The sequence below is a fragment of the Canis lupus genome, chromosome 17 (assembly GCF_048164855.1).
Source record: "Canis lupus baileyi chromosome 17, mCanLup2.hap1, whole genome shotgun sequence".
In the NCBI taxonomy this organism is placed as follows: Eukaryota; Metazoa; Chordata; class Mammalia; order Carnivora; family Canidae; genus Canis; species Canis lupus.
Genome location: NC_132854.1, coordinates 10,514,145 through 10,539,954, shown reverse-complemented (window position 1 = coordinate 10,539,954; position 25,810 = coordinate 10,514,145). Strand labels below are relative to the sequence as shown.

Below are 25,810 nucleotides of genomic sequence, written 5' to 3'. Positions count from 1 at the left end.
TTCTCTTTTTCAAAACATTTCTGTACATTTGAAAATCAACAGCTCAATTTCCCCCTTACAGTGTTAATTAGCAGTAAAGGATGTGATTCCTAGCATTATCATCTGTGCTTCAGTATGACTTTGAGAAAACACTGGCGAGTCTTCTCCATCTAACGCATTTACGTTTATGACTTTGGGCATCATGAAGTCAGCCTTCAGTGTCATGTGGATAAGCCAAATCTGCCAGAAAAAGCCTGACTTTATGTTCTAAATCTAGTAACACGTTAACACAAGCCCATGTGACATCTGCATTATTTCTAAGGCCTATCCCTAAGGTGGATGAATTCCTGGAAGGAGGTTTTCCAAAAACTTGTCACTTGGATAGACAATAAGACAGTAAGATGCCACCCAGTGGGATCCTCCTTCTGGAAAGCACTGTATGGGAATGGTCCCTGTGTTTGGCAACCCAGATCAACACACACCATAGTTTCACCTTCCTGTGTGTGTGGATGAGAGTCCTCACCTTTCTTTTGTAAACTAGGAGCAGATGACTAAGGAAGAGTTGGTGAAAAAGGAAAACCAGGAGACCAAATTTAAGAAGAGTTCATAGGTAAGTGAGGCTCCGGAAATAGCTTCTTGCAACTATCCCTGTCTGTCTCTGCTCAGAGGTCCCTGGTGTACATTCAGGAAGGTAGTTATTCTGCGTAGGTGGGTAATGTCATCGTGGTGCCTAATTTGGCAGGTAGACTCTGAATACAGGCCAGTGCATTACAATCCCCTCATGGATCATGGTGCATTTGAGGCTGAATTCTCTTCCCTCTGAGTGCAGGGGCACTCTTGCAGGGCTGGACCTGCACAGGGTCTGTCTTACATGAACAGGGGAGTGTCTTTAAGATGCTAGGGATTGGCACTACCAGAAATTTGTCTAGGATAGTAGTTACAGCTTGATAAAGACCCTGGAATACCACATAGTGCTCAAGGCCAGCCCCATAATATCTGTTGGCAGTGCCAGGATGGAGCCAGCTGGAAGCACACCAAAATTCAGATACAGGTTACAAATTTCCTGAGAAGTTTTCCTTCCTCTATTAAACCAGACCTTTTAGGATTATCTTATCATACTTTGTGGTAATAACATACAAGCCCCAGAAATGTTTCTTTTCTTCTCAGGAAAGGTATTCTGGTGCATACTCCTATCTACGCATGAACTGTCAGCCGAGGAAATAATGAATACGCAAAATACTGTCTTGACCAGTTAGGAGCACTTTTGGCTTATGAATTTCAGGTACTGGTATAAACTCAAAATAGATTCTCAAGTCCATTATATTAGTCTTATTTCCTCATTACAGTTACCCAGGTTATAGCGATATACACTCTGGCAAAAACTCTTTAATGACTATTCTTGGAACAGAGGTAGAGTAGAAGAGAGTTTAACTCCTCCTCTTCGGCACAAGAGTGGAGGGAGGCTTCCCAGTATAAATTCATCCATTTACCTTGTCAGCCATTCTCCTTTCAGCCTCCTAGTATTTAGTTGTATCATTACACGTCTGTGGAATATGTGCACCGATAAATTACATTCCAAATGCTTATACGTTTTCAGAAAGATCATGTTACTTCATATTATGCCAGTCTTATAAAATACTCCTAAGTAGCTAGCTTGTTTTTCCTTTGATACTTCATGAAGGCAGGTTTAAGAAAGTAGCATTAAAATGACATATTTTCTTTTTTAATGACATTTTCATAAGCATTTTAAAAGGGATATGATTTTGATTCTTACAGATTTTAAATACATTTATTCTTCATAGATTAATAAATGATAATAACTTCTAAAAAGCTTACCCTTTTACTATTTCCCCCTTAGATTGTGATTTGTCCTTTAGGTATCACAAAAGACATAAAACATGGAAGAATAAAAGTAAGTTATTTTCATCTAAATGCTTATACTTACAATTTATGTGTAAGTACTTGAAAACAAATGCACAACTGATTTAATAAAACATTACTTTTCTCAGGAAAGATATTAATGATATATTTGGCATTATTTATAAATATATAGTTACCCAAACCTACTTTCTAGCAGAAAGAATATATATTTATATTCAGAAAATTAGTTCATTAAAAAGAAAGAGCCCTTCTTTGCTTAATACAAACCCGCTTGTGTTTACATATGTACTAATGTTTAATGGTGTTACCTTAAGATTTTAGTGACTGCAGTCTCCTTCTCTAGAAGATTCCTTGCCCTGATGCTGAAAACAGACTTGCGAAGCTGAAAAATTAGAAGCGTGACTTTAGTTTTGTAATGTAAAGGGATAATATATTGACAAATCATTATATACATTACATAGATAACACTATTAAAACATTAAACATGATTTTTTCACTAAAACATCACTATATGATTGATACTATAATTTATTTTTTTAAAGATTTATCTATTTATTTGAGAGAGAGAGAACAAGTGGGAGGGTTAGAGAGAGGTAGAGAGGATCTTAAGCAGTCTCTGAGCTCAGCATGGAGCCCAATGCAGGGCTCCATCTGAGAACCCCAAGATCACGACCTGAGCCAAAACCAAGAGTCAGATGCTTAATGGACCATACCACCCAGGCACCCTGATTCTATCATTTAATTTTATCTTTTATTTTTACTTTTATTTGAGCAGAAATGTAAACAAGCTTGTGGGGCCATATGGCAGTGATACATTGGCTATGTTTACCAGTAATAAATAACATCTTACTCTAAACAGGCTTTTCAGTGTTCATGGAATTTAACATTAAATAAGACATTAAAACAAATGTTGGACTCCTTCTTGCTATTGTCCAATAAAACGTTCTCTAATCCACTTTACAACTGTTGCAGGTTCTTGGCCTATGACGCAATACTAATCTGATGGATGAGTTCAAGAGTTGTTTTGCCTACAGGCATGGAGACAAATGAGATGAACTTTCAAGGCTGCTTCCTAGTTAAGAAGGGTGAAATTATTCCAAGGAAAAGCACTAAGGAAAACAAAATCCTGGAGGCTGCCTACAAACCAGAAGATTCTCCAAACTCAGCCCTGTCCTGCTAAATAGTTGCAGAAGTCAGAGGGGTGACAGGTGTACAGAGAACCAAAATGAGCAAGAACAGGACAGAAAGAACAGGGAAGCGTGTCATCCTTAGAAGATTCACAAATTACTAGATTACTAGAAAGTGTAACTCCAGTAGTCAGACCAAAGATAATACTTGGACAACAACCTGCTCATCTTGATTAATAGATTAGGTTACTAAGTGCTTAGTATATTAGTGGCTATTAGATATATGGGTTAGCTAGGATTAATTCAGAATTCTTGCTTATCAGAATTGAAAAGCGTAGTTACAAAGGCAGGGCTATGACGCATGACATTACCAGTAAAAAGTAGATAGTAAAGTGCTGGATGATATTTTCTAGTAGGAAAGATAAGAAGGCTATAGGACCTCAGGTGCGGAGAGAAATAGGTGTGTCTGAAATAGCAAAGATGTCATTAAAGAAGGAGAAGTCGCACTGAGACTTTAAGAATGGTTAAGATTTTTCATAGCAAAGGAGTACATGGGCAAAGGATTGCAGTTGGAAATGCTTGTATGGGGCAAAGTAATCTGGTGAAGACTATTTGCATAAGTGCTGAGCTAGGTGGAGGAAATACTGTCAGGCATAATGTGTTCCAAACAGATCTGAGGGATAAGCAAGAGACAGAACAACTCTGTGTTCACTAAAAATAGATCATCCAGTTTCTTTTAAACAAGTTAGTGACTTCAGGTGCAAAGTCACAGAGCTCCGATCTACAAACAAGCCTATAAACAACCGCTGTACTGTCAACTAGTACGTCCACATGGCCACAGCTGGAGAGGAAGTGGTGAACAAAACTGGCCTTTTCAGGCACACTTGATGACCTAGATAACATCATAACCAGCAATATAACTCATTTTTTACAGTAGATCTGCAATGAAGGGAAAGATCATTGAACACATTGGCAATTTTCCTCATAAGAGGAAAGATGGTAAACTCTTATTTCTTCAATAATGAAAAGCTGAACTGGTTTCATTATTCACCAGAACTCTTGGAAGAATAAACTAATGCATAGACAAGGAGCTAAAAGTGGGTGTAATTTTTCCAGAAACTATATTGTCAGGGTTGTATAAGAAAGGCTGTTTACTGTGATGTATCATGAAACTTTCTTAAATCTCCTCCCCTGCCCTGAAGAGGTGACTTTTGGCATTGATTTGACCTCCTAGAGCTGGCAGCCTGTGTTCCAAGGAATGTTATTTAAAGTCATTTTCAGAGACAGAAGACTCAGCTGCAGGGTCCCATCATGATGGTGCTTCTGCCTTTTGATACCTAGGCACATGCATGGTCATGGGAGAGGTCCAGGCTATGGGGGCCCTGAGACAGCAGGTTTTGGGAGAGGACTGGACCCCATCGCTCTTATTTCATCCTTTTTTAAAAAAAGATTTTATTTATTTATTCATGAGAGACACAGAGAGAGGCAGAGACACAGGCAGAGGGAGAAGCAGGCTCCCTGTGGGGATCCTGATGTGGGACTTGATCCCAGGACCCCGGGATCACGACCTGAGCTAAAGGCAGACTCTGTTCAATCACTGAGCCACCCAGATGCCTTAGGATGTTTTAAAAGAAGAAATATCTACATTATCTATCTATCTATCTATCTATCTATCTATCTATCTATCTATCATCTATCTATCTATCATCTATCTATCATCTATCTATATCTATGCATATTTGATAGCCTTGATATGTATTTAGATAGTTATATATTTTAACTGTTCTTCTTCACCCAGTAAATAAAGAAGGCCTATAGTGGTTATCTATTATTCTTCCAGTTTTTATTTCCACAGTAAAGCTTTGCACATTTTTTTCCAAAAAGGACACTGTCTGCTAGTCCCAAGGACTCAGAGCTACGCTGCTCTGCAGTGCTCTCTTGTGGCTCTCAAAGATACTGACAGTAATCAGAGATGATCAAAACAAGGAATACAGAAATCAATTTCAGGATAAGTAATTTTAGATCTGAAGTTTTCGATTACAGCTAAGGAAGCAATTGTTTCTTCTGGTTCTAAACATGTCAGACATGCAGGACTTAAAAGGAGGAGTATGGGTGACATCATAGGGAGTTCTTCTGGTGGTTTTATTTTGTTTCTAAACCTAATACATCCAACTACAGAAGATAACCACTCTCTGGCTGAATATCAAAAAATAAGTTTAAATGTTCAAACAATAGAGAGATGATTTTTTTTTGGTCTTAAAATTTCAATTTGAAAGGTGTTTCTAAAAAAAATGTTTCTAGAACTGTGCCCTTTAACGTGAAATTCAGGAGGTTCAAATTTGCAGTTATTTGTGGTTGAATAACTTGGAGCTGAAGGGCACAGCAACGGATGGATCTTGCTGATTTTCTGGCAATTTCTTTAACATCTTTTAATCTACAGTCCCCCGTCCACCCTAAATTGAAGGACCTGGGCCATATGACCTGTACTTTCCAAGAGTCTGGATTTTCCCAAGTGCACATTCATGGCACACTTCACATGTTTCTCTGTCTTCTGTACTTCCTGCAAACTGGCAGCCGGACCCAGAGCCTCATCAGGCTCACACTTAATCGCTTTGGCAAGGCCATAGGTGGTGGTATCTTTCATCGCAAGGCATATAATGCCAGATGGTTCCTCTTTTTGTGATGTTAGTAGTATTGATATTCGTTGCTTAGATCATTGATTCATTCAGTTTGTAAAATTGCCACTTCTTTCTCACCTGCTAGTTGGAATACTTTTTATAATAAGAGACTTTCTTTCATGTACTATTTGGTTAATCAGTAATATAGTTCATATGGAAAAGGTAAGATAAATGATTCTTTACCTTTACTTATTCATTTTTATATAATTAATTGATTTTCTATCATCTTCTGAAGGTGACCAGTTACTAGTTTAAAAATGCCATTATGAACTCAAGGATTATATTTGGTTTCAATCCATTACAATCATTATCCTCATGTTAGGTCAAAGCATCCCAACTGTGCTCATTGGGAGTTTTCTCAAGATGGCCCATGGATTCTTTTGCCCTGACTCTATTGTCTAGGTTTCTTTGTTAGATATGGCAAGATATCCCACGCTTATCTTATATATGCTTCCTATTCCAAATTAACAATTTTCTCCAAAAACCCCTGGTTTATTTATTGAGAAATGGGTTTCAAGAACATAATTTAGATGCCAGTGATTCTCATTGCTACTGAGTTGTCACTGTTCTGAAGACTTTGCCTGAGTTTATTCTGATATTTTCAATTTAAATTCAGGGCATAGGGTTTTTACCTCATTTCTTCCATATGACATCTGTATCTCTTCTGTATCTGTATCCCTCCACCCTACATCTTGATTTTTCAAGTACATAGAGGATGACAGACATTAGATTGTCTGATAATAACTCATTTTTATTTCATATTTCATGGACAGGAGTCTTAGAATTACAAAACCTGTTCTAACACAATACAATTCGTGGATATTTAAAAAGCGTTTGCATATATTCTTTCCATTTTCCTCTCATTTGTACACTTGTACTGTACTCATATTAGTAGAGAAAATAGCTATTACATATTTTTCTCTTCATTGTAATCCTCATAAGTCATAGTTATACATAGTTTAAGAATGTTCAGCACCTGTTCTTTTGTCATTGTCATAGAGTCATATTTGGAATTCACTGGGGTTGTCTGAAACATGTGTTCTAGAAGTTTCCTCAGGAAAGGCTCATAGGAACAACATACATCCTTACATCTTAATAGCAGTTGTTTTTAATTCCCTCTTTAGACTTGAGAGTCAGTTTTCCTGGGTATAAAAACAACCTGGCTCACATATTCTCTCTGGATATCCCATATATGTAACTCTAATTTCTCTTGACATAAAGCATTCCTTCTTTCCTTTGTAAGACTTTCGTTTATTTTGAGCTGAATACTTATTTATTTTCTTTTATTATTATTTTTTGTTTTCAAGTTTTTGCTTAAATTCCGGTTAGTTAACATATAGCGTGATACTGGTTTCAGGAGTAGAATTTAGTGACTCATCACTTACACAGAAAACCCAGTACTCAACACGACATGTGCCCTCCTTAATGCCCATCACTCATTTAATCCATCCCCCATGCACCTCCCTGTTAGGAACTCTCAGTTTTTTCTCTATTGTTAAGAGTGATAGCCTTTTAAATATGCATTTATATTTAAAGTCCTGTAATTTGTCTGGAATATGTTTTATTTTTTGTCATTTGTGATTGATATTTTCCGTTACATGGCATGTACTTTCAATATGTAGCTTCAAATCTTATATTTCAGAAAAGTTTAATGCTTGTTCCATGCTATTGCTTTGGTTTTCTTCTTTTAGGCTCTCTATAACTTAGATGCTGGACCTTCTTTGGATTTCTTCAATTTGTCATTTTCTTTAAAATCATTTTCATCTTTCTTCATATCTTAAAATTTTCTCTTCTTCACTTTCTAGTTTTCTTTAGGTATCATCTGATGTATGTGATCACTTTATGTTCTTTCCAGTTTAGTCTTCATTGCTTTTATTTATACAGTTGGCCCTTGATCAATGCAGGGGTTAGGAGCACTGACACCCCATTCAGTTGAAAATGCACATATAGCTTTTGACCCTCCCCAAAAAACCCCTTGACTACTAAGGGGCTACTATTGACTGAATGCCTTACTGATAATATAGTAAATTAACACATATTTTGTACATCATAAGTATTATATACTGTATTCTTATAATAAAGTAAGCTAGAGAAAAGAAAATGTTACTAAGAAAATCATAGGGAAGAGAAAATACATTTATAGTTCTGTATTTTTTGTATTTATCAAAAAATCTGCACATAAGTGGATGCGCACAGCTCAAACTCATGTTGTTCAAGAGTCAACTGTACTTCTTTCCTGAGTTCTATCACCTTATGTACGAATTTATTACTTTTGTTGTTATTCTAGTCTTATGCAATCTGTATGTTTTTTAACTCGTTTTGCCATTGTATGCTACAATTTGAACCATTTGTGAGTATGCTTTTATGGTAAGCTTTCACTGTCTATTGTGATGGTATTCTGCTCCCTACTCTTTTTTTCTTACAACTTTTGTAGGAAATTTGACTTTGATAAATTTCTGTTGCTCACTTTTATGCACAGTTTTTCTGAACAGTTCAGTATTTCTTGCTAGCTTCAGAGATTCTTCTGTTGTTTTGACATAGTGGTCCATATGGCAGCCTTCTTTCTGAGATTTCCTGGCTCTGTTATGGATAACAGACACCACTGATTTTGTCTGGATCTACTTTTCCCTTCATCACTCTTGTTGCTGGCCTGTTCAATTTTGATTTCATTCCTGGATGTTTTTTTCAGTGTGGATGGAGCTAGGCAGGTGTTTTCCTGTTCTCAAAGGCATTACATGTCCTGTAACTAACCTTAGCTTCTTTCCCACAGGCACCAATACCATGTTTTATACCCCCAAATTCATATGTTGAAACTCTAGCCCTCCAAAGAGAAGATATTAGGAGGTGGGCCTCTGGCAGGTAATTACATTTAAAGGAGGTCCTGAGGATAGAGCTCCCATGATGGCAATTGTACCCTCATAAGAAGAGGAAACCAGAGCCCTTCCTCTTTCTGCTATAGGAGCACACAACAAGAAGGAAGCCATCTGTGAGCCAGGAAGAGGAACCAGACACTCAATCTGCCAGCACCTAGGTCTGAGATTTTCCAGCCTCCCAAACTCTGACAGATAAATGCTTATTGTTTGAGTCATCCAGCCTGTCGTATTTGTTATAGCAACCCAAACAGACTAAATTACCATGCAAATCATGGGGTTATTTGTTTTGTCTATACCTGCTTTGACTTGTGGTTTGTGAATTATCTAGTTTTGTTTTAAATGTTGTCTATCGATTTTGGTTACTATCTAAGTATTGTTTACTTTCATGTGGGAATTCAAGATTAAAAAACTATGCCAATGCCTCTGTCATCATTCCAGAAGACTCCTTATTTTTTTCTTGAATTTTGATGTAGATTTATCATTTTATATAAAGATTTTATTTATTTATTCATGAGGGACAGAGAGAGAGAGAGAGAGAGAGAGAGAGAGAGAGATACAGAGAGGCAGAGACACAGGCAGAGGAAGAAACAGGCTCCATGCAGGGAGCCCAACATGGGACTCAATCCTGGGTCTCCAGGATCCCGCCCTGGGCTGAAGGCGGCACAAAACCGCTGAGCCACCCAGGCTGCCCAGACTTATCATTTTTTATTTGTTCTTTCAAAGAACAAAATTTTAGTTTTACTGATATTACTTATTGCTTCTTTTTTCCCCATTTGATTAGTATCTACTTTTATCTCTTTTTTTCTTCTGCTGTCTTAATGTTTTCTTGGTTAGTGTTTCTATAAATTCTTGAGTTTAATATTTGGACAATTTATGTTAGCCTTTATTCCTTTATTAAATATACATTCAAGGCTATAGTTTTCCCTCTGAAGATGCCTTTAGCTGCTTCTCACAAGTTTGAGCTACATCGTATTTATTAGTTTTCAGTTCTAGAAACTTTTTATTTCCATGCAGTTTCTTCTATGCTTCCTAAATTATTTAGAAGTGATTTTTAGATTTTGAAATGTGTTGGTGTTTTGTGGTTGTTATTTAGTTTCTAATTTTATTACACTTTTGTCAAATAATGTCTTCTTTAGGATACTGCTTTGGTTTATATTTAGAATTCCTTTGTGGTACATAAGTGGCCATATTTTGTAAATTATTTAGGTGTCCCTCAACCAGAATGTGCATTCTCTTAGTCACTGAATGAAGGCTGGTCAAATCTTCTAAATCCTTATTAATTTTCTTGGTTTCTGTATTTCAAATCTTCTAAATCCTTATTAATTTTCTTGGTTCTTTGATCACATGCTGAGGTATTATACACATTTTAAATTGAGTTTTCAAATTAATCCTCATAGGTACATGCTATTCTTTTTTTACAGGTGAGAAATCTGATATTCATAGCAATTATGTTGTCTTGACCTCCCAAATTGCAAACTGAAGAACACAATTAGAAGTCTAGACGTATACCTGCAGTGTTCAAATCTTGTCACTAAACACAATGTTCATGTCAAATGTCATTAGACCCAACAATAAGAAAAAAAGCATTTTCCAAACTATATCATGATGCAACATTTTTTGCTTGAACTCAAATTTGGTTCCTCCATAGAATTTGCTCTTATCCCAAATCCTGATACAAAATCTAAACTAGCTATGTTTTTCCTTTGTTCTATATATGCATACCTGATTTTCAGAATAATGACCCTGAAGCACTAAAGGAGATAGATAACTTTTCTAACCTATTAATGTCAGTATGATAAGAGTATTTACATTTTATATCTACTGATTCCTTGAAATCTGGGATCTATCACTACTTACAATTAAGCAGAATATTAATTCAATTTATTCAACAGCCTGCGAGTCACCCTAGAGCTAGCAAGGAATACTCACTTCCTCTGGGATGCTGCAATGCTGGTCTGAAGAGTAATAGTTACACTCGGATACCCTCCTTCAAAATGAAGGCATTAGAATTTACTTGAGACAGAAAACCATACATATTCTAAATATTTGAATAACTTTTTCTGATTTGGAGTTGTTAACAATGTATTTCTGTTTATAAATGAGAATAAGTTTGGGAGCCATATTTTTCTTTTTTCATTTTGAAAATATTAACAGGTTAAATGTTAAATATAATAAATGGAAACACATTTATAAAAACATATGGCCATAAAGCACAAAACTATGGTCCAATGAATAGGGCTTGATGAATGTCATTTCTTCTAGAAAGGTGTAGTGTAATTATTGTAATTAGCTGCCTTATTGAGTAAGTCTCCCACATAAAATGTCATAATTGGAAATAAGCAATTACTTAAAATTACATAGGTTGAAGGTGGCAGGTACGTCATTCAAGTGTATTTTAATTTTTCATGCACCTATGAACTGAAAACTAACCTCAAAGTGCATATGATAGATCTTGTGTATAGCAAGATGTTTCTATAAAATAAACTTTTTATAAAATTGACATTATGCTTGGAAAGAAATAATTTTAAGAAGTGATTAGTGGCAGCAAAATTAAAATAGTCACTTACAATATATAAAAAGGTGAATATCATTATAATAGCATGTTACAGAGCTTTGAAATTGTCTTAGAATGTGAATTGTGAAAAGGGAGTTTTAGATGATGGGTCAAGATTTTTGATCTTGTTATTTCAACAGTATAAATTCTGAACCCTGAAAATACACCAGTCATAAAAGTCAAAAAATATATAAATACATATGTAGGTGTGCATGCCTACACACACAGAGTCTTCCTTTGGGCTCCAGGGCACCCTACATGTTGTTTTCTGCTCTGTGTATGAAACAACTTATTATTTCTCTGTGAATTTCAGTAGATCATTAGCTCCATATGAGAAGGGTGGTATACTCCTTATCTACTATATTTTCCTCCACTATCCAGTACTGCCTGTAACGTGTTAGTGAATATATTTAAAGAATGAATTCATTACTTAATATTAAAGATAACTTTTCTCTGTTCTAATTTTTTTCCCCTTATGAAGTGAATCCTTGAAATAACAAATGTGAATCAAGTAAAAATTACAAAGGAGGACTAATCACTTTTGAAACGCATCAATACACTCGATATATAGGACAATCTTGTGAAACTAGAAATTAAATGATTGGAAACTTAATTGGCTTGACTTTTTTGGAATTAAATTGCCCAACAATGCTTTAGTCACTAAGGTTTGTGTTGGCGATTTGGCCAAATATCCAACAACTCAGACATCAGCTAGCCTAGTGTAATGATGCCAAGGATGCAAAAGATGAAGGAAAAGCAGTATCTTCACAGATATGCTAAATATCCAGTGCTCACTGGTAAGAAGCTATGATATCCGCTGTAATATATATTTAGCATAAAACTTCATGATTATAGCTCACATAAACAGAAAGACAAAAGCTGAAACTTGTAGAGATTAAAAAAAAGATGAGTGGATTATGATTCTGGGAGAAAATACCAGATGCTTATAACCATGCAGCTGTTTGTGAATTTAAAATCCATGCCCCTCAGATAATACAAGGGAATAGGGCTTGCTCTCCAATTGATTCAACGGTATTTGGACTTTAGATCCAAATAACAAGAACAGAGCAGCCCCGGTGGCCTAGTGGTTTAGTGCCATCTTCAGCCCCCGGGGTGTGATCCTGGAGACCCGGGATCAAGTCCCACATTGGGCTCCCTGCATGGAGCCTGCTTCTCCCTCTGCCTGTGTCTCTGCCTTTCTCTCTCTGTGTCTGTCATGAATAAATAAATAGAATCTTTTTTAAAAAAAAAACACAAAAAACGAATAACAAGAACACCAGCCCCAGCAACAACTGTAACACATTGAGATTGGCACTACACTTAATGGAAAGTAAAACTTATGAGTACAAGTATACTCCAAAGAGAAGAATGTGGAAACAGTAGAGCAAAGTGTAAATTTCACAGATAGTATTAGCTGCAAGCTCAGCGCTCTGATACCTGTTTTGGAGACAGTGAAGAAAAATTGTGGTTAAAAGCTTTCTGTGTTACTTATAGAAGATCTCTATCCTAAGACACATTTACTTTTGACTTTCAGTGGATGTACACTGAAGGAATCCAAGAAAATTATTCATAATCCCAAACCAAGAGTGATTACTCAACTAAATATGCAAATAAAATGCAAAAAAAATCATTGATAGGGAATTAAAGCAGCAGAGTGCACTTTTTACCCAGACCCCTGCACACTGTTTGCATATAAAGGCCTTCAAGAAATAAATGTCAAATGATAAAATGTGCACTGGAACTCAGCTGTATTTTGATCTGAGCTCAAACAAATACTGCAAAGATCAATAAACATGTAAGAAAAAGTTTTCACTTGTATTTTGTATCTTTTTGTTTCCTCTCTATTATCGTGAGTAGATCAATTATCCACCAGAGCATTTCTAAGCTTTTTGAGAGTACATAGGTTTTCACATTTGGTCTGATGAACACCGTTTCTTCCCTCCCCTGGACCACACTGTCTGTAACTCTGCCAATCCAGCCCCTCTGAGTGGTGGCACCGTGTAACCTCCCACTCTTCTCCTACAGAGACATCTTGAATGGCCCTGGAGAGATGCTAAGCTATTATTTTAGAAAATTCTTTCAGAAGAGCAAAAGCCCTAAAGATGAAAATAGGCTGGTTTCTCTTTCTCAGTCTCTCTCTCTCTCTCTCTCTCTCTCTGTTTTGGTGAGTAGACGTTTATCCTGGAAATTATAGATCAGTAACTTGCTATGTACAGAGTTACTGAAGCAAATCATCAAACACTCTACAATCACATAGAAAAATACAAAATGCTGTCTGGCAATCAACAAGGCTTTGTGAAGAAGACATCTTTCCAGAGAAATTTAATTTACTTCGTGAGAGCCTAAGACACTATGGCAATGGGGGTAGTTACTAAAATATAAAAAAAATGAAAATAAAAAAATCAGACTCATGAACAATAAGGAAAATAAATCAGTAATTAATATACTGTGCTTAACTAGACTGTTACAATCAAAGGTTAATTTGTTTAAGTAAAAGTCCTTCATCTTGATTGATGAATATAAGTCTATTTGCTGAGTCTGAACTCATAGTCTCAACTATGGTTCAGAATCAGTATCCTATCTTACTTAGTATTAGAGGCACATAACATACATTATGCCAGTGCAATGGGAGGCATTTAACATATATAATTTAATCCTCATAGCAAGCGGTGAAAATAAGAGTTATTTCTACTTCATAGATGAGGATCGGAACCTGCATCACTTATCACTATGACTGGTCATAATCACTATTCTGCTTCGCACGACGAACAGTTAGGTCAAGCATCTTCTGCGTCCTGCACTTTTCTGCATGTCTCACTCTGCCTGGAGCACCTTTCCTCCTACACTGCTCAAGCTTTCTGCTCCTATAAGGGGGCCTACGGGAGTCCTGTCTCAGGTTCCTGTAACACATTTTACTTTCATGCATTTACTCATGGTCCTCTCCATTAGTCTAAAAGCTTCTAAAGGGCACCACTCACATCTTGCTCATTGTTGAAATCCCATGGCCCCGAAGAGTGCCAGATGAATAACAGGTGTTCCATAGACGTTTGTTGAATGACTGAGTGAACGTGAAGACTTATAGAAATGGGAAGAGTAAAGAAAACCTTCTATCACTTTCCTCCTTTTGTACATTTGTTAGCTGACTACGGTGAAGGCTTCCTGTGGAACTTGCTATATGCTTGGCAGAAAGGAGGCAGGTGAGAAAGCGGACAGACATTGCCCTGCTGTCAGAGAAATACTTCCTGCTCTTCATCATATGGGTTTTGAAACTATACTAGGAAGTGCACAGGGCACAAGGGGGTGGCTGGGACAGACCTTGTCCCTCTGTCTCAGGCTGATGTGACTGTGTGGTACCCTCATGTTTTTCAGACACTGTGAGGTTCTGACCCCTGAAACGGCACAGCAGACAAGACAGCAGGGCAGAAATATTGGGGAGCTCAGCTGAAAAGCAGTGAGAGTCCCCAGATCCAACCACAGCAGGGGGGACACTCTGACTTTGCTAAGATGATTCACTTGTGAGGACTGAGTGGGCTGCTTTCATTACCACGGTTACTGGAAAAGTAAGTTTACATCTCAATTTACTGACAAGCATGCTACTTAAGAAAACTCAGGGTTTAATTTCAATAATATGGACCAAAAATGAGTAGAAAGCCATTGCCTTCTGCTTGGAAACTAGAAAAACTCCTCTCAAGGGATACAGGCTTGGGGCTCCTGAGGGGCTCAGTGGTTGAGCGTCTGCCTTTGGCTCAGGCTGTGATCCTGGGGCCCTGGGATGGTGTGCCCCACAGGGAGCCCGCTTCTCCCTCTGCCTGTGTTGTTGTCTCTCTCTCTCTCTGTGTCTCTCTCATGAATAAATAAAATCTTAAGAAAACGAGAGAGAGAGAGAGAGAGAGAGAGAGAGAGATATGCAGGCTTGTCCTGTAATCAGGAGGAGAGGGAACTCCTGGCTGATGCCCCAAGTAGGGAGAGCAGGAGGAGAAAGGGACGGGGAATTAGCCTTGGGAATGACATTTCTATGGAGTCACGAAGGGCAGCCATTCACTCTAAGGAAGAAGTTTGAAAGCACTATTTCCTGCCTTTTTCCTTTAGGATCTACAACAACAACTTAAAGATTTTATGTTTTTGTTTGCTTGTTTTTTATGGGGAGAAGGACAGGTATTTTAAACTACGCGATAAAGATACCTATTTTGGACCTATTTTTAAGAACGTGGTTTCCGCAAAGTGAGGTTGCTATGGAGTTCCTTATGGTTGTTGGAACCTAGGGTGATGACTGGGAGAAAATCCTGCCTGACAGGTGCTTATTTGAGTTTTCACATTTCCTGCATTGCCTACTCAAAAACACCCTCACCTTCTGTTGTCAGGTTGTTGCCGTTTTTTAAAATCCCTTTTTAAAAATCCCTTTAAAATCCCTTATGATCTTCAAGTTCCTGGGCACTCAGCATTTTCCTTGGCAAGGGTAAGGGATTCCCTCTAGTGTAGTGGGAGTCAGAAGTTTCTCCTTACAGGAAATCATTAAGGGAAAAGCTTTATTTTAGTATTCTTTTCTTTCATGTCATGGAAATCACTGATAAGTCAGACTCTCATTTTCCTTTTATTTCTTACTACTCTTTGAGGAGCAACAGCCTCAATTTGTGTTGTAGAGTGCTGGGAGTGTTTCTTCACATCAAGTGAAAAACCTTGCTGTCCACTTGACCCTGCGGGGCATTTCCAAAGGCAGCTGGAGCTCTATAAGAAATTTCTAAGTGCTCGCTGAAAAATACTTTCTCAGAGGAGCTAAGAGGGGGTATGGTCTTTGTTCGGGATTTTTGTTGTGTGTTTATATAATTTTACATGGCTTTGGGGTTTCTTAATAAAAATATAAAAGGCTTGGCATATTTAAAAATACAAATACCAGATTGCTTCCTCTTCAATTTCTGCTCCCCTTATATATCCTCGGGCTGAAATTCGTGAAGTGAGTTTCTCGGTTTTGGGGTTTTCTGGCTAATGGTACTCAACAAAGACAAGTTCCAAGTATTTATGAAGAATGCCAGGAACTGATGGCAGCGGAGGCTGGAGACACTGGGAACTTGAAAAGAGTGAAGGTGACTTTCTCAGAGGCCTAAATATAGACAAAGCTTTAAGAAGGAATGGTAGCACATAACAAGTCTTCTTGCTGCTGCCATGCCAGGGCAGTGGCTACTGAGATGAAAAGAAAATATGTTCTCTACATCCCACTTTCCCAACTGGAGTGTGGACCCAGAGAATGAAGCTCATAGGGGGATAAATAATATTATCCCAATTGTAGGGTACCTACATATTGGCTAATGAGGCTTGCAGTGGATGAAGGATAGCCTACCCATCATGGATAATTTTCTTCATGTAACATCACATACGGTTTGTTGGAATCAATGAAACTTATAGTGTGGGGACTGCCTGCAGTCTTCAGAAAATTCTAGTCTCTTAAGATGTTGAATGACTTGGATGCACTGAGGAGCAGTGTCTTTGCTAGTTCATTATATTTTAGGAGACGATCAGAAAGGCTCAATTATAAGATTACAGAATAAAACCATACTGTTATCTTCCTTTCAGTTAGTAAGAAACAACTGTCAAAGGAGAAGGTAGAAAGAAGCCACAAAATATAAGGACATTAAAGAAATCAGAAATGGCATTTGAAGTTCTCCGACTGTGACTTAGCACAGGGATTGCTGCAGGAGGGACGATGGGGGGCATCCAGAGGGGAGCACTGGGTATGCCAAATTCTCCTCAGACCACTCCTCAATCCCCATGTGCCTTCCAAGAACCTTTTTAATTTTTTTCCATATCAACTTCAAAATATTCTGTTCAGGAAGTATGAGAGACATCACTTTGGTTTCAGACAGAAAATAAATGTTCATAAGCTAATTTTGTGTTTCCAGTGGGATGTTATTAGGGATTTAAAAAAGCATGCTGTAGACTTACACCCACTTTGGGCATAAGTGCTACCAGCTCTTGGCACTCTTCCTAGAGATAGCTGGTCAGAACCACAGCCTAGACTGGGGGCTCATTCTACACATCTGGCTTAAAGTCTGCTTTTGAAATAAATTTTGAAAATAAACAATCTGCATTCTGGTATGTAAACTGCATTTCGGGCTGATTGGCTGAAATCAGGCCATTATCTTCCCACTTGATTATCGACCAACAAACACATGCACTTTCATGTCCATGCCTTGTACATAGTAGAATGAAATATAACTGTGGACAACAAATGTGACAAATTTAATAATAAATTTTTTAAAAATAGTGAAAGTTCTTAAAGGAGGGTTAAGAATACTGCATGCCTATGCACACATTTTGTGATTCTCTACTCAAAATTTAAAAGCAAAGGAAGCTCTCAGTTGAGATCAGTTTAGTGATTTGGAAAATCAAGTAAAACAAATATTTCAAAGCACAGAAGAAAAATAGAGATGGCAATCATAAAGGAAAAAGTATGAGGAAAAAGGGAGCAGATGGAGAAGTAATTATTGAATAAGTAACAAACAAAAATTTCCTTGACAATATCTCAGTCTGCAAATTGAAGACTCCCCAGTTAGGCAGTTCCTTTTTTTTTTTTTTTAATTAAGATTTTTAAATTTATTTGAGAAAGAGAGAGAGTGAGAGAGAGCACAAGCAGGGGGAGGGGCAAAGGGAGCTGGAGAAGCAGATTCCCTGCTGAGCAGGGAGCCTGACATGGGGCTTGATCCCAGGACCCAGAGATCATGACCTGAGCCAAAAGCAGACACTTAACCAACTGAACCACCCAGGGACCCTTAGGTCAGTTCTGAGGAGAAAAAACATACAAAGTATATCCTGGTAAGGTTTCTGAACAACCAGGACAGTGGAGAGTTTCAAAAGCTTCCCCAAACCAGAAAACCTACCAACCAACCAACCATCAAACAAACACCTAATTACATTCAAATGAAGAAAAAAAAATGACACTGGCATCAGACTTGTCCTCTACAATGTTGGAGAAGAGAGAGAAATTACATCTGAAGAAAATAAATAAATGGAAACCCTTGAAGGAGAAGAGATACACTATAAGGGAATCATCATGATCATAGCTGAGAACAAAATCATGGAACTGCAGCAGAAGACCAGATGCTGGGGAGAGGAATGGGGTGATGGAAGGAGGTAAGAGAAAAGAAGCAGAGGAGAGAGGCACAGATAGAGCGAAAGCCTAATCTTTGTGCGGTTGGGGAACAGAGAATCTTGAAGGATGAAGGAACTGGTATTTTATTTTCCATGATAATAAAGAAATACATATTTGATCATAAGCAACAGAAAAAGGGAAGCCATAATTCAAAAGAATAAAAAATAAACTAGGACTTCCAAAGTAAAACACTTGCATGTAAATTAGATGCTTTTGCAAACTCTAACATTCAAGATCTTTTACAAATTCTGCTATTGATCTTTCATTTTCATTTTCTTTTTTTTTTTTAAGAGGGGGAGAGAGAAAGGGTGGGAGAAGGGCAGAGTGAGAGGGAGACAGAGAATCCTAGGCAGGCTCCATGCCCAGCATGGAACCCCACACGGGACTGGATCTCACAACACTGAGATCATGACCTGAACCAAGATCAAGAGTCGGATGTTTAATCAACTGAGCCACCCAGATGCCCTAATCTTTCATTCTCTAACTGTGAAATCTGAGGGAACACATTCACTATCTGCTCTTCAATGATAAATAGATAAATCACAACATAAGACAACATACATAGAGATAATTCCTGCCACATACTAAACACTTAATAAGTGGTATTTTGACTGATTTTAGAGAAACCTGCTCTGGGTTTTCTCCCCAGAGAAAATGGTCTCTTGCAAAAGGTATCATACAGGCCACTCTTAAGCCTTGGCTGAATGTCAGCAACCAGAGTCCTTCTGCATGTGAGGAAATGCAGTGTTGGGAGGTTGTCTACCTATTGAAGTCACAGGGCTGATACCTGCTATGGCTCAAAAGCGGACGTGTACAGAGGCTAAATTTAAATTCATAACTGCAAATGTTAGGTTTCATGATTTCTTCTACAAACAAAATTAGTTTCTTCATTATTCTCCTGAGACATCAGATTTCAGGACCCCCCATAACCCTGCAGTTACATAGTTCTTTTCTCTAACATATATGTTTACGAAAACTTTGGCCATTTAAAGCAGTGATTCTTACTTTCTTTTAATTGAAATTTTGTTAGTTAACATAAAGAGCAATCTTCATTTCTGGAGTGGAATTCAGTGATTCACCACTTACTTACAACACCCAGGGCTCATTACAGCAAATGTCTTCTTTAATTCCCATCCCCCATCTAGCCCATCCTCCACCCTCTCCCTCCACATCCCTCAGTTTGTTCTCTACTGTTAAGATTCTTACTTTTTGGTCAATGTATTTGTTGTCTTCAATTGCAGACCGTTTGGAGTGATCACACGATGAAGAAGAGGTGGACGGAAGGCTTCGTAAGAGGCAGCAGGTGTCCTGTTGCTGGCGATCAATAAACTGCTTCATGAAACTTTCCCTTTGCAAATGAAGTAGACACATATGCGTCAAGCATTGTTAATAAACCAGAGCAAGTCATGGCATTTTACACTGACAGAAGTGCTTGAGCTCCGATAAACGGTAACAGAAAAGAAGTTCACAGAAAATAAGACCCATCATGCTAAGAGTGGTGTTTAGATTTAATGAGCAGAACAATGAACTTAGAGAAAGCTTCCTGAATTTTCAGTTTTGTTTAAAAAAAGTAATGTCCCTGAAATAACTTTTAAGAAATAATATTCAGTCATTGATGGTATTTCTTTGAATCTCATTGTGGTAATACTTTTTTTTTTCCCTCTAAGACTTAGAGGGATTAGTTCATCTCTCTGACTTCTACTCATCATAAGAATCCTCAAGAGATAATTTTACATTTAAGGACTCAAAATAACTCAAAAGAAACTTGTTTCATCTGATCTCTGAAGCATGGTGAGAATTCAAATAACAGCTTTTCAAATAACCCCTAATCTTGAATCTAATTTGTGGCTCTTTTATACTTCCTATTTTTAAGTTAAAATTTTTTTAAAATCAGAAATGCAAATATATTTCCATTTGAATTTTAAATATTATGGCACCATAACCAGTCTCATATTTTTATAACCCCCCCCCCACAGAATTGTTTTTAGAACTGGTTACATAAAAATGTCATATTGTGGGGCACTTGGAATTCTCAGTTGGTTAAGCGGCTGACTCTAGATTTCGACTCAGGTCATGATCTCAAGGTTGTGGGATAGAGTCCCAACCCCATTGGAGTCCACTGCGCCTTCTCTCCCTGCCTTCCTCCACCCCTCCCCCCACTAGCACATGTGTTCTCTCTCTTTCTTTCAAGTGAATAAACAAAATCTTTTAAAAATGGCATATTTCAACTATTTTGGTTCTCTTTGTAATTTTGAGCTACAACTGAAATAGTGTCTTTTAATTTTTAAAAATAAATGTTTTAAAGCATCTTTTATGCAAATGCTCAACTGAAGGGCAAAGTGGTAGAAAATCAAATTAGTATATGTGGCAAATGCCATGTTTCTTCTTATAAAAGTGGAAGACAAGGAGCCATCAGAGCCGGAGGTGAGAGTATTGAGCAAACCCTTTCACCAGGGTTTTCCAAGGATGTATCCATGCTAAATTAAGAACAAGCTAAAGATGAGAAGGAACAAGGTACCATTCTCCCCGGATTGGTTATGTTGGTTTATGATGCATAAAGAAACAATGACAACAGACTTAACATGCTTTTAAGCAAGTCTTTATAATGCAACACTTGTTCTTTGTCTAAATGCATTAAAGAATTTTTAAACTTCAAAATAAGGTAGAAGACAAATGATACTGTAATTAGACAGACATTCTAAACAAGCACAGTAGTGCAGAAACCTGGCTGGTGGCATTTCTCTATTTACTTGACAATAAAAGGCCTCAAAAGGCAAGTTTATCCTTATAGGGTTGAAGGTCAGAGTTTGGTGTCTACTGCAACCTTGAGTACCTGTGACAGTTATCTGGGGATCCAATTCCTGAGGGGCATCTCAGGGAGAAGCAGGGGGAAGCAGCCTTCTTGCCTCAGCTTAATGCCGCTGTCGAATGACCATTCTGAATATACCACTTAAAGGGGTGAATGGTTTTTAAAATAGATAAAGAGAGTAGAAATATACATAACTTAAAAATAGAAGAAATATACCCTTCTTTGAAACACGAATTTGAAAAAAGGGCTGAATCAGATTTAAGAGAAATCGTTGACTGTGTCTGTGATATATACGATGAAAGAAATACGTTAATACCTGATTTTAGGAACTGTAAAATCTGAAGGAAGCTTTGAGATTTTCACCATTTGCGGTCTGTTTGGAAATTTTTCAAAGATTCGAAGTCGCAAGGGGAGCTTTTCTTTGGTGTCCGCATTCGCTTCACTTTGTTTTAACTAAAGAAAAAATAGAAAGAAGGAAAGGGGGGAACTTATTATACTATCAAGTCATAGACTGGATTTTTGGAATCAGAAAAACAAGGAGTTGGTACGTGGCGAACGGTAGATGGCAGCAGAGCCCCATCGAGTGCACTTTGTCACCTGGCATCTATGCTCCGTGTGTGCTCGAACTTTAACCACTCGGAAAACAAAACCACAACTAAACCAAGCAAAAAACTAAAGCAGAAAAAATTAGAAGAAAAATTTATGTTCTTTTATTCCCAAATACAAACCCCCTTTCATAACAAACGTTATTTTTGTTTGCTTATTTATCACTAGCATGTATAATAACGTAACAATAAAATCTGTTTTATGTGTGTTAGAATACAAAATCAAAAAGAATAAAAAGAAATGAAACTCCTGAGTGGTAATATTTGCAAAGAGGGAAAATGTCAGGAAAACAGGTCATTTATTCTAGCAGATTAAAGAGAAAAGCTCAAAATGGAAACAACACATTTGGTACCTACAGGAAGAGTTCTTTATTCAGTTGTAAGATGAATTATTACATTATATGCCATAACATATCTTTGCAAGAAATGACAAGCAAATGGAATTCATCATCTATGTATCATCTATCTACAAGGGTTTTGTATATATTTTATATATATTTTATAGTTCTACAAATTAGATTTCAGGGAAAGAAACTTGACAACATAAACTGGAACCGGTGCTTAGCTAAGGAGCCATCATAAGGATGGATTTGGCCTGAAAAATGAAGTAGGGTGCTTCTATCCCTTCTCACTCCACCTTCTTTCCTGTCCAAGGCTGACTTCTCTTGCAGACCTTCCTTATGTCTCTTTACTACTCCCTCCTCTCAGAGCTCTCTATAGACAGGATAACCTCTCCATATCCACCTATCTCCTGTTCTGCTCTCTAGCCTGCACCTCTAACCACTGAACCCGTTCAAAGAGTCCACCAAATTCAGACAGCCTCTCTGGTGGAGTTAGGGAAGTGTGTTTCAAAAACCAGCAGCTTCTTATTCCTTGCTGGGTATGCTCTTACTTTCTAATTACAACCTGTCTCTGGTTTGTGAAAAGATTAGCATGGGAGGCTGAGAATATTTTTATAACTTTTATAACAGGAAGGAGGGTGGCAATTCTTCCCTCCTCCCCAAGTAGGGGTATCCAAACCAGCCAGAGAGAACATGACCGTTGCATTTGGGGGAACATCCAATTTCAATATAATATATGGCTCAGTTGTCCAGTTGGTGTGAGCTCATAGTGAGATTATAGGTCTTATTTCTAGTTCAGAAAATGTGCCTCATTTTTCATAAAACTCAGAAACTGTTCTTAAATTCTTGTTTTATATAATATAAATATTTTACTGTAGCCATCTGTATGTCTTATTTAATTTGGGGGCTTGTCTGTGGATTTCTGACTTAGACAGTGACCTCATAAGAAGGGTTGACTGTCGTTCATTGCCTTCCTGTCTCCCCAAGTGGAATACAACACAACACGCTCCCAATCATTTGATGGCTGTGATGGTGACAGTGATGAAGACTTAGCTCCCAAGATGCAAAACTCCTAGCTTTTCCATGAGATGCAAGCAATCAAAAAATGGCTGCAGGGGTGCCTGGGTGGCTCCATTGCTTTAGTGTCTAACTCTTGGTTTTGGCTTATGTCATTATCTCAGGGTCCTGAGATCAAGCTCTGTGTTGGGCTCTGTGCTTGGCAGGGAATCTGCTTGGGATTTTCTCTCTCCCTCTGCTCCTCCCCAGCATGTGTACTCTCTCTCTCTCTCTCTCTCTCTCTCACTCACTTTCTTTCTTTCAAATAAATAAATAAATCTTAAAAAAAGAAAAATGGCTCCATATATAAACAAAGAAATTCATGAGGAAGAGACTTGTTTTCTAAAAATTTATTGGCATAACTTGTAAAAAGATATTTGTCAGTAATAAGGAGAGCACACAGAAAAAGAAAAGGTGGTTTGTTTAGTCAGACTAGAGAGAAAGGCAATTATATAAGGCCAAAGACAGGCCAAGAAGATAGAGCAGAAATGAAGGATTTAATTCATGACTTTGCTGACTCATTTACTTATGTATTGGTGTAGTCACTTATAAATCAAATCCCAGAGACCAGATTCCCTGCAAAGTTCTGGGAATATAAAAATAACTAAGACACAGTATTTGCTCTCATGGAGCCCACGTTGTAATGGATAGATCGGTCCGTAAACAGATAATGACAAATAAATAGCTATTCTAGCTGAGATACAAACAAAGTGCTGGGAGCTCAAGGTGAGGAGCAAAGGGAGAAAATTAAAAAAAAAAAATGATGGTGCTACTTTTATTTCTAGAGACTTCTTCCAGTATCATGGAGGCTGAAAGCCCTAAATCAAAGTATTAGCAGCACCATGCTCTCTCTACAGGCTCTAGGAAAGAGTTCTTCCTTGACTCAATTTCTTGGCAATGTTCGTGTTCCTTAACCTGTAGTTCCATCACTGTGTCATCTGCCTCCGAAATCACAAGGCCTTCTTCCCTGTGTGTTTCTGTGTCTGAGTCTCCCTCACTTTTCTCTTACAAAGACATCAATAATTTAAATTAGGGCCCACCCTAAAGCAGTATGATCTTAACTGATCATATCTGAAAAAATCTAATTTCAAATAACATCCCATTCTGAGGTTCCAGGTAGACATGAATTTTGGGGCCATACTATTAAATCCACTACATAGAGTATTTGAAATTCCAGCATATGGTAACTTGGACACTGTTTCTCTCCCCCCACCCACCCTTGAGACTGTCAACACTAGGAGGACAAGGATCCTTGCAGGGGTTGGGTGGGTTTCATTATTCATATTCAGAGCCTGACATACTATTTGACACAAAGTAAGCTAAACAAACATATGTTGAATGAATAATTACATAATAATCGGCAGAACTAAACTCTTTAGCAGATAACTTGGAAATAAAGGAAAGGATTTTTAGTATATTCTTAAAGGTAGAGAGAGAAGCAGAAAATACCCATTTACTGATTGAATACATTTGTTGGCATGGAGTGTAAGTATCCCTGGATTCACAGAATAGAATATAAATAGACTCTATGGCACTTAACCTGAACTTAACATCTACCATTGGTGAACTGAGTGAACTGAGAAATGTTTAGAAAAGGTTTAGACATAAAATTTTGTAATATTTATTTATTTAAAGATTTTATTTATTTATTCATGAGAGTCACAGAGAGAGAGGCAGAGACATAGGCAGAGGGAGAAGTAGGCTCCCTGTGGGGAGCCCAATGTGAGACTTGATCCCAGGACCCTGGGATCATGACCTGAGCCAAAGGCAACCACTGAGCCATCCAGGCATTCCAAAATTTTGTAATATTTTATCAAATATCCTAGAATATGATGTTAACATTGGTCGGTTACCAATATTAAAATATAGTTCCCTTGCCTTTATGTCTTTAAAATGGAGCTCATCTTATTCTACTTTGTGTTAGAGTTATTTATACCTCCTCAAACTACTCAGGGGCAAGATTCTGTTTTTAATTCACTTTCATAGTCCTTTCCAGAGAGCAGAAATATAATAGCTGTTCGTAAATAAATGAATTAGAATTCATAATGAACTGATCATGGAACTTTAAAACTATAAACAGCAAACTAGAAGCTCTTTTTGATGACACAGAAGTTTCTTGAAGATGCTGCAAATCCTCTCAGACATCAGGTGTCAAGGCTCCACATATGTGCAGAAGGGCCAGTTAAACCAGACAAAGATGAGTGGATGCATGGGTGGCAGATATATTGATCTCACTATGGAGGCACTGGATAGAATCTTCTACAAGCAGGAAGGGGCCTCTTTGTGAACGGCAGCTGCCAAGTGCTCTTTCTGCTGTTCACAGTTAAGCAGCATTGACTACAGATGAACATGTACACATCCAGTAGCCTAGCAAACCCTCTCTCAGGCACACACCCACCAGAAACATGCCCGCATGCACACCACAGCCTCGCATGCCCACAGCTGTGCAAAACGGTACTCTCCTCAAATGCCCACTGGCAGCTGGATGGAGAAGTAAACCGTGGTATATTTATGAATTTGAGTCAATAAACTCCATCCAAGCACAAGAATTAGGGTGAATTTTACAAACTAATGTTGAATGAATGAATCCTGACAATGCAAACAAATACATCCCAAATAATTCCATTTATATAAAGTTAAAAAGCAGGCAACACTACTCTATCCTGCTTATGTCTGGAGAGTGGTCATCCTGGGGTGGGGTGAAGCATCATGACCCAGAGGGCATATGGGGAAGGGCTTTTGAGGAACAGCTGGTATTCCTTT

The 25,810-nt window shown here is 37.8% G+C and overlaps 1 protein-coding gene across 6 annotated transcripts in view; it reads right to left on the bottom strand.

Annotated features, from left to right (window-relative positions):
- The window catches only part of NALCN (sodium leak channel, non-selective), a 320,799-nt gene that overhangs the window by 65,810 nt on the left and 229,179 nt on the right, over nucleotides 1-25,810 (bottom strand). For all 6 annotated transcript variants that reach the window (XM_072782467.1, XM_072782462.1, XM_072782463.1 and 3 more), the window contains 3 exons: nucleotides 21,362-21,498; nucleotides 19,443-19,584; nucleotides 2,169-2,242 (listed from right to left, as the gene is read on the bottom strand). In XM_072782467.1, the coding sequence (XP_072638568.1) occupies nucleotides 2,169-2,242; nucleotides 19,443-19,584; nucleotides 21,362-21,498 (353 nt within the window). The remainder of the gene's footprint in view (nucleotides 1-2,168; nucleotides 2,243-19,442; nucleotides 19,585-21,361; nucleotides 21,499-25,810) is intronic.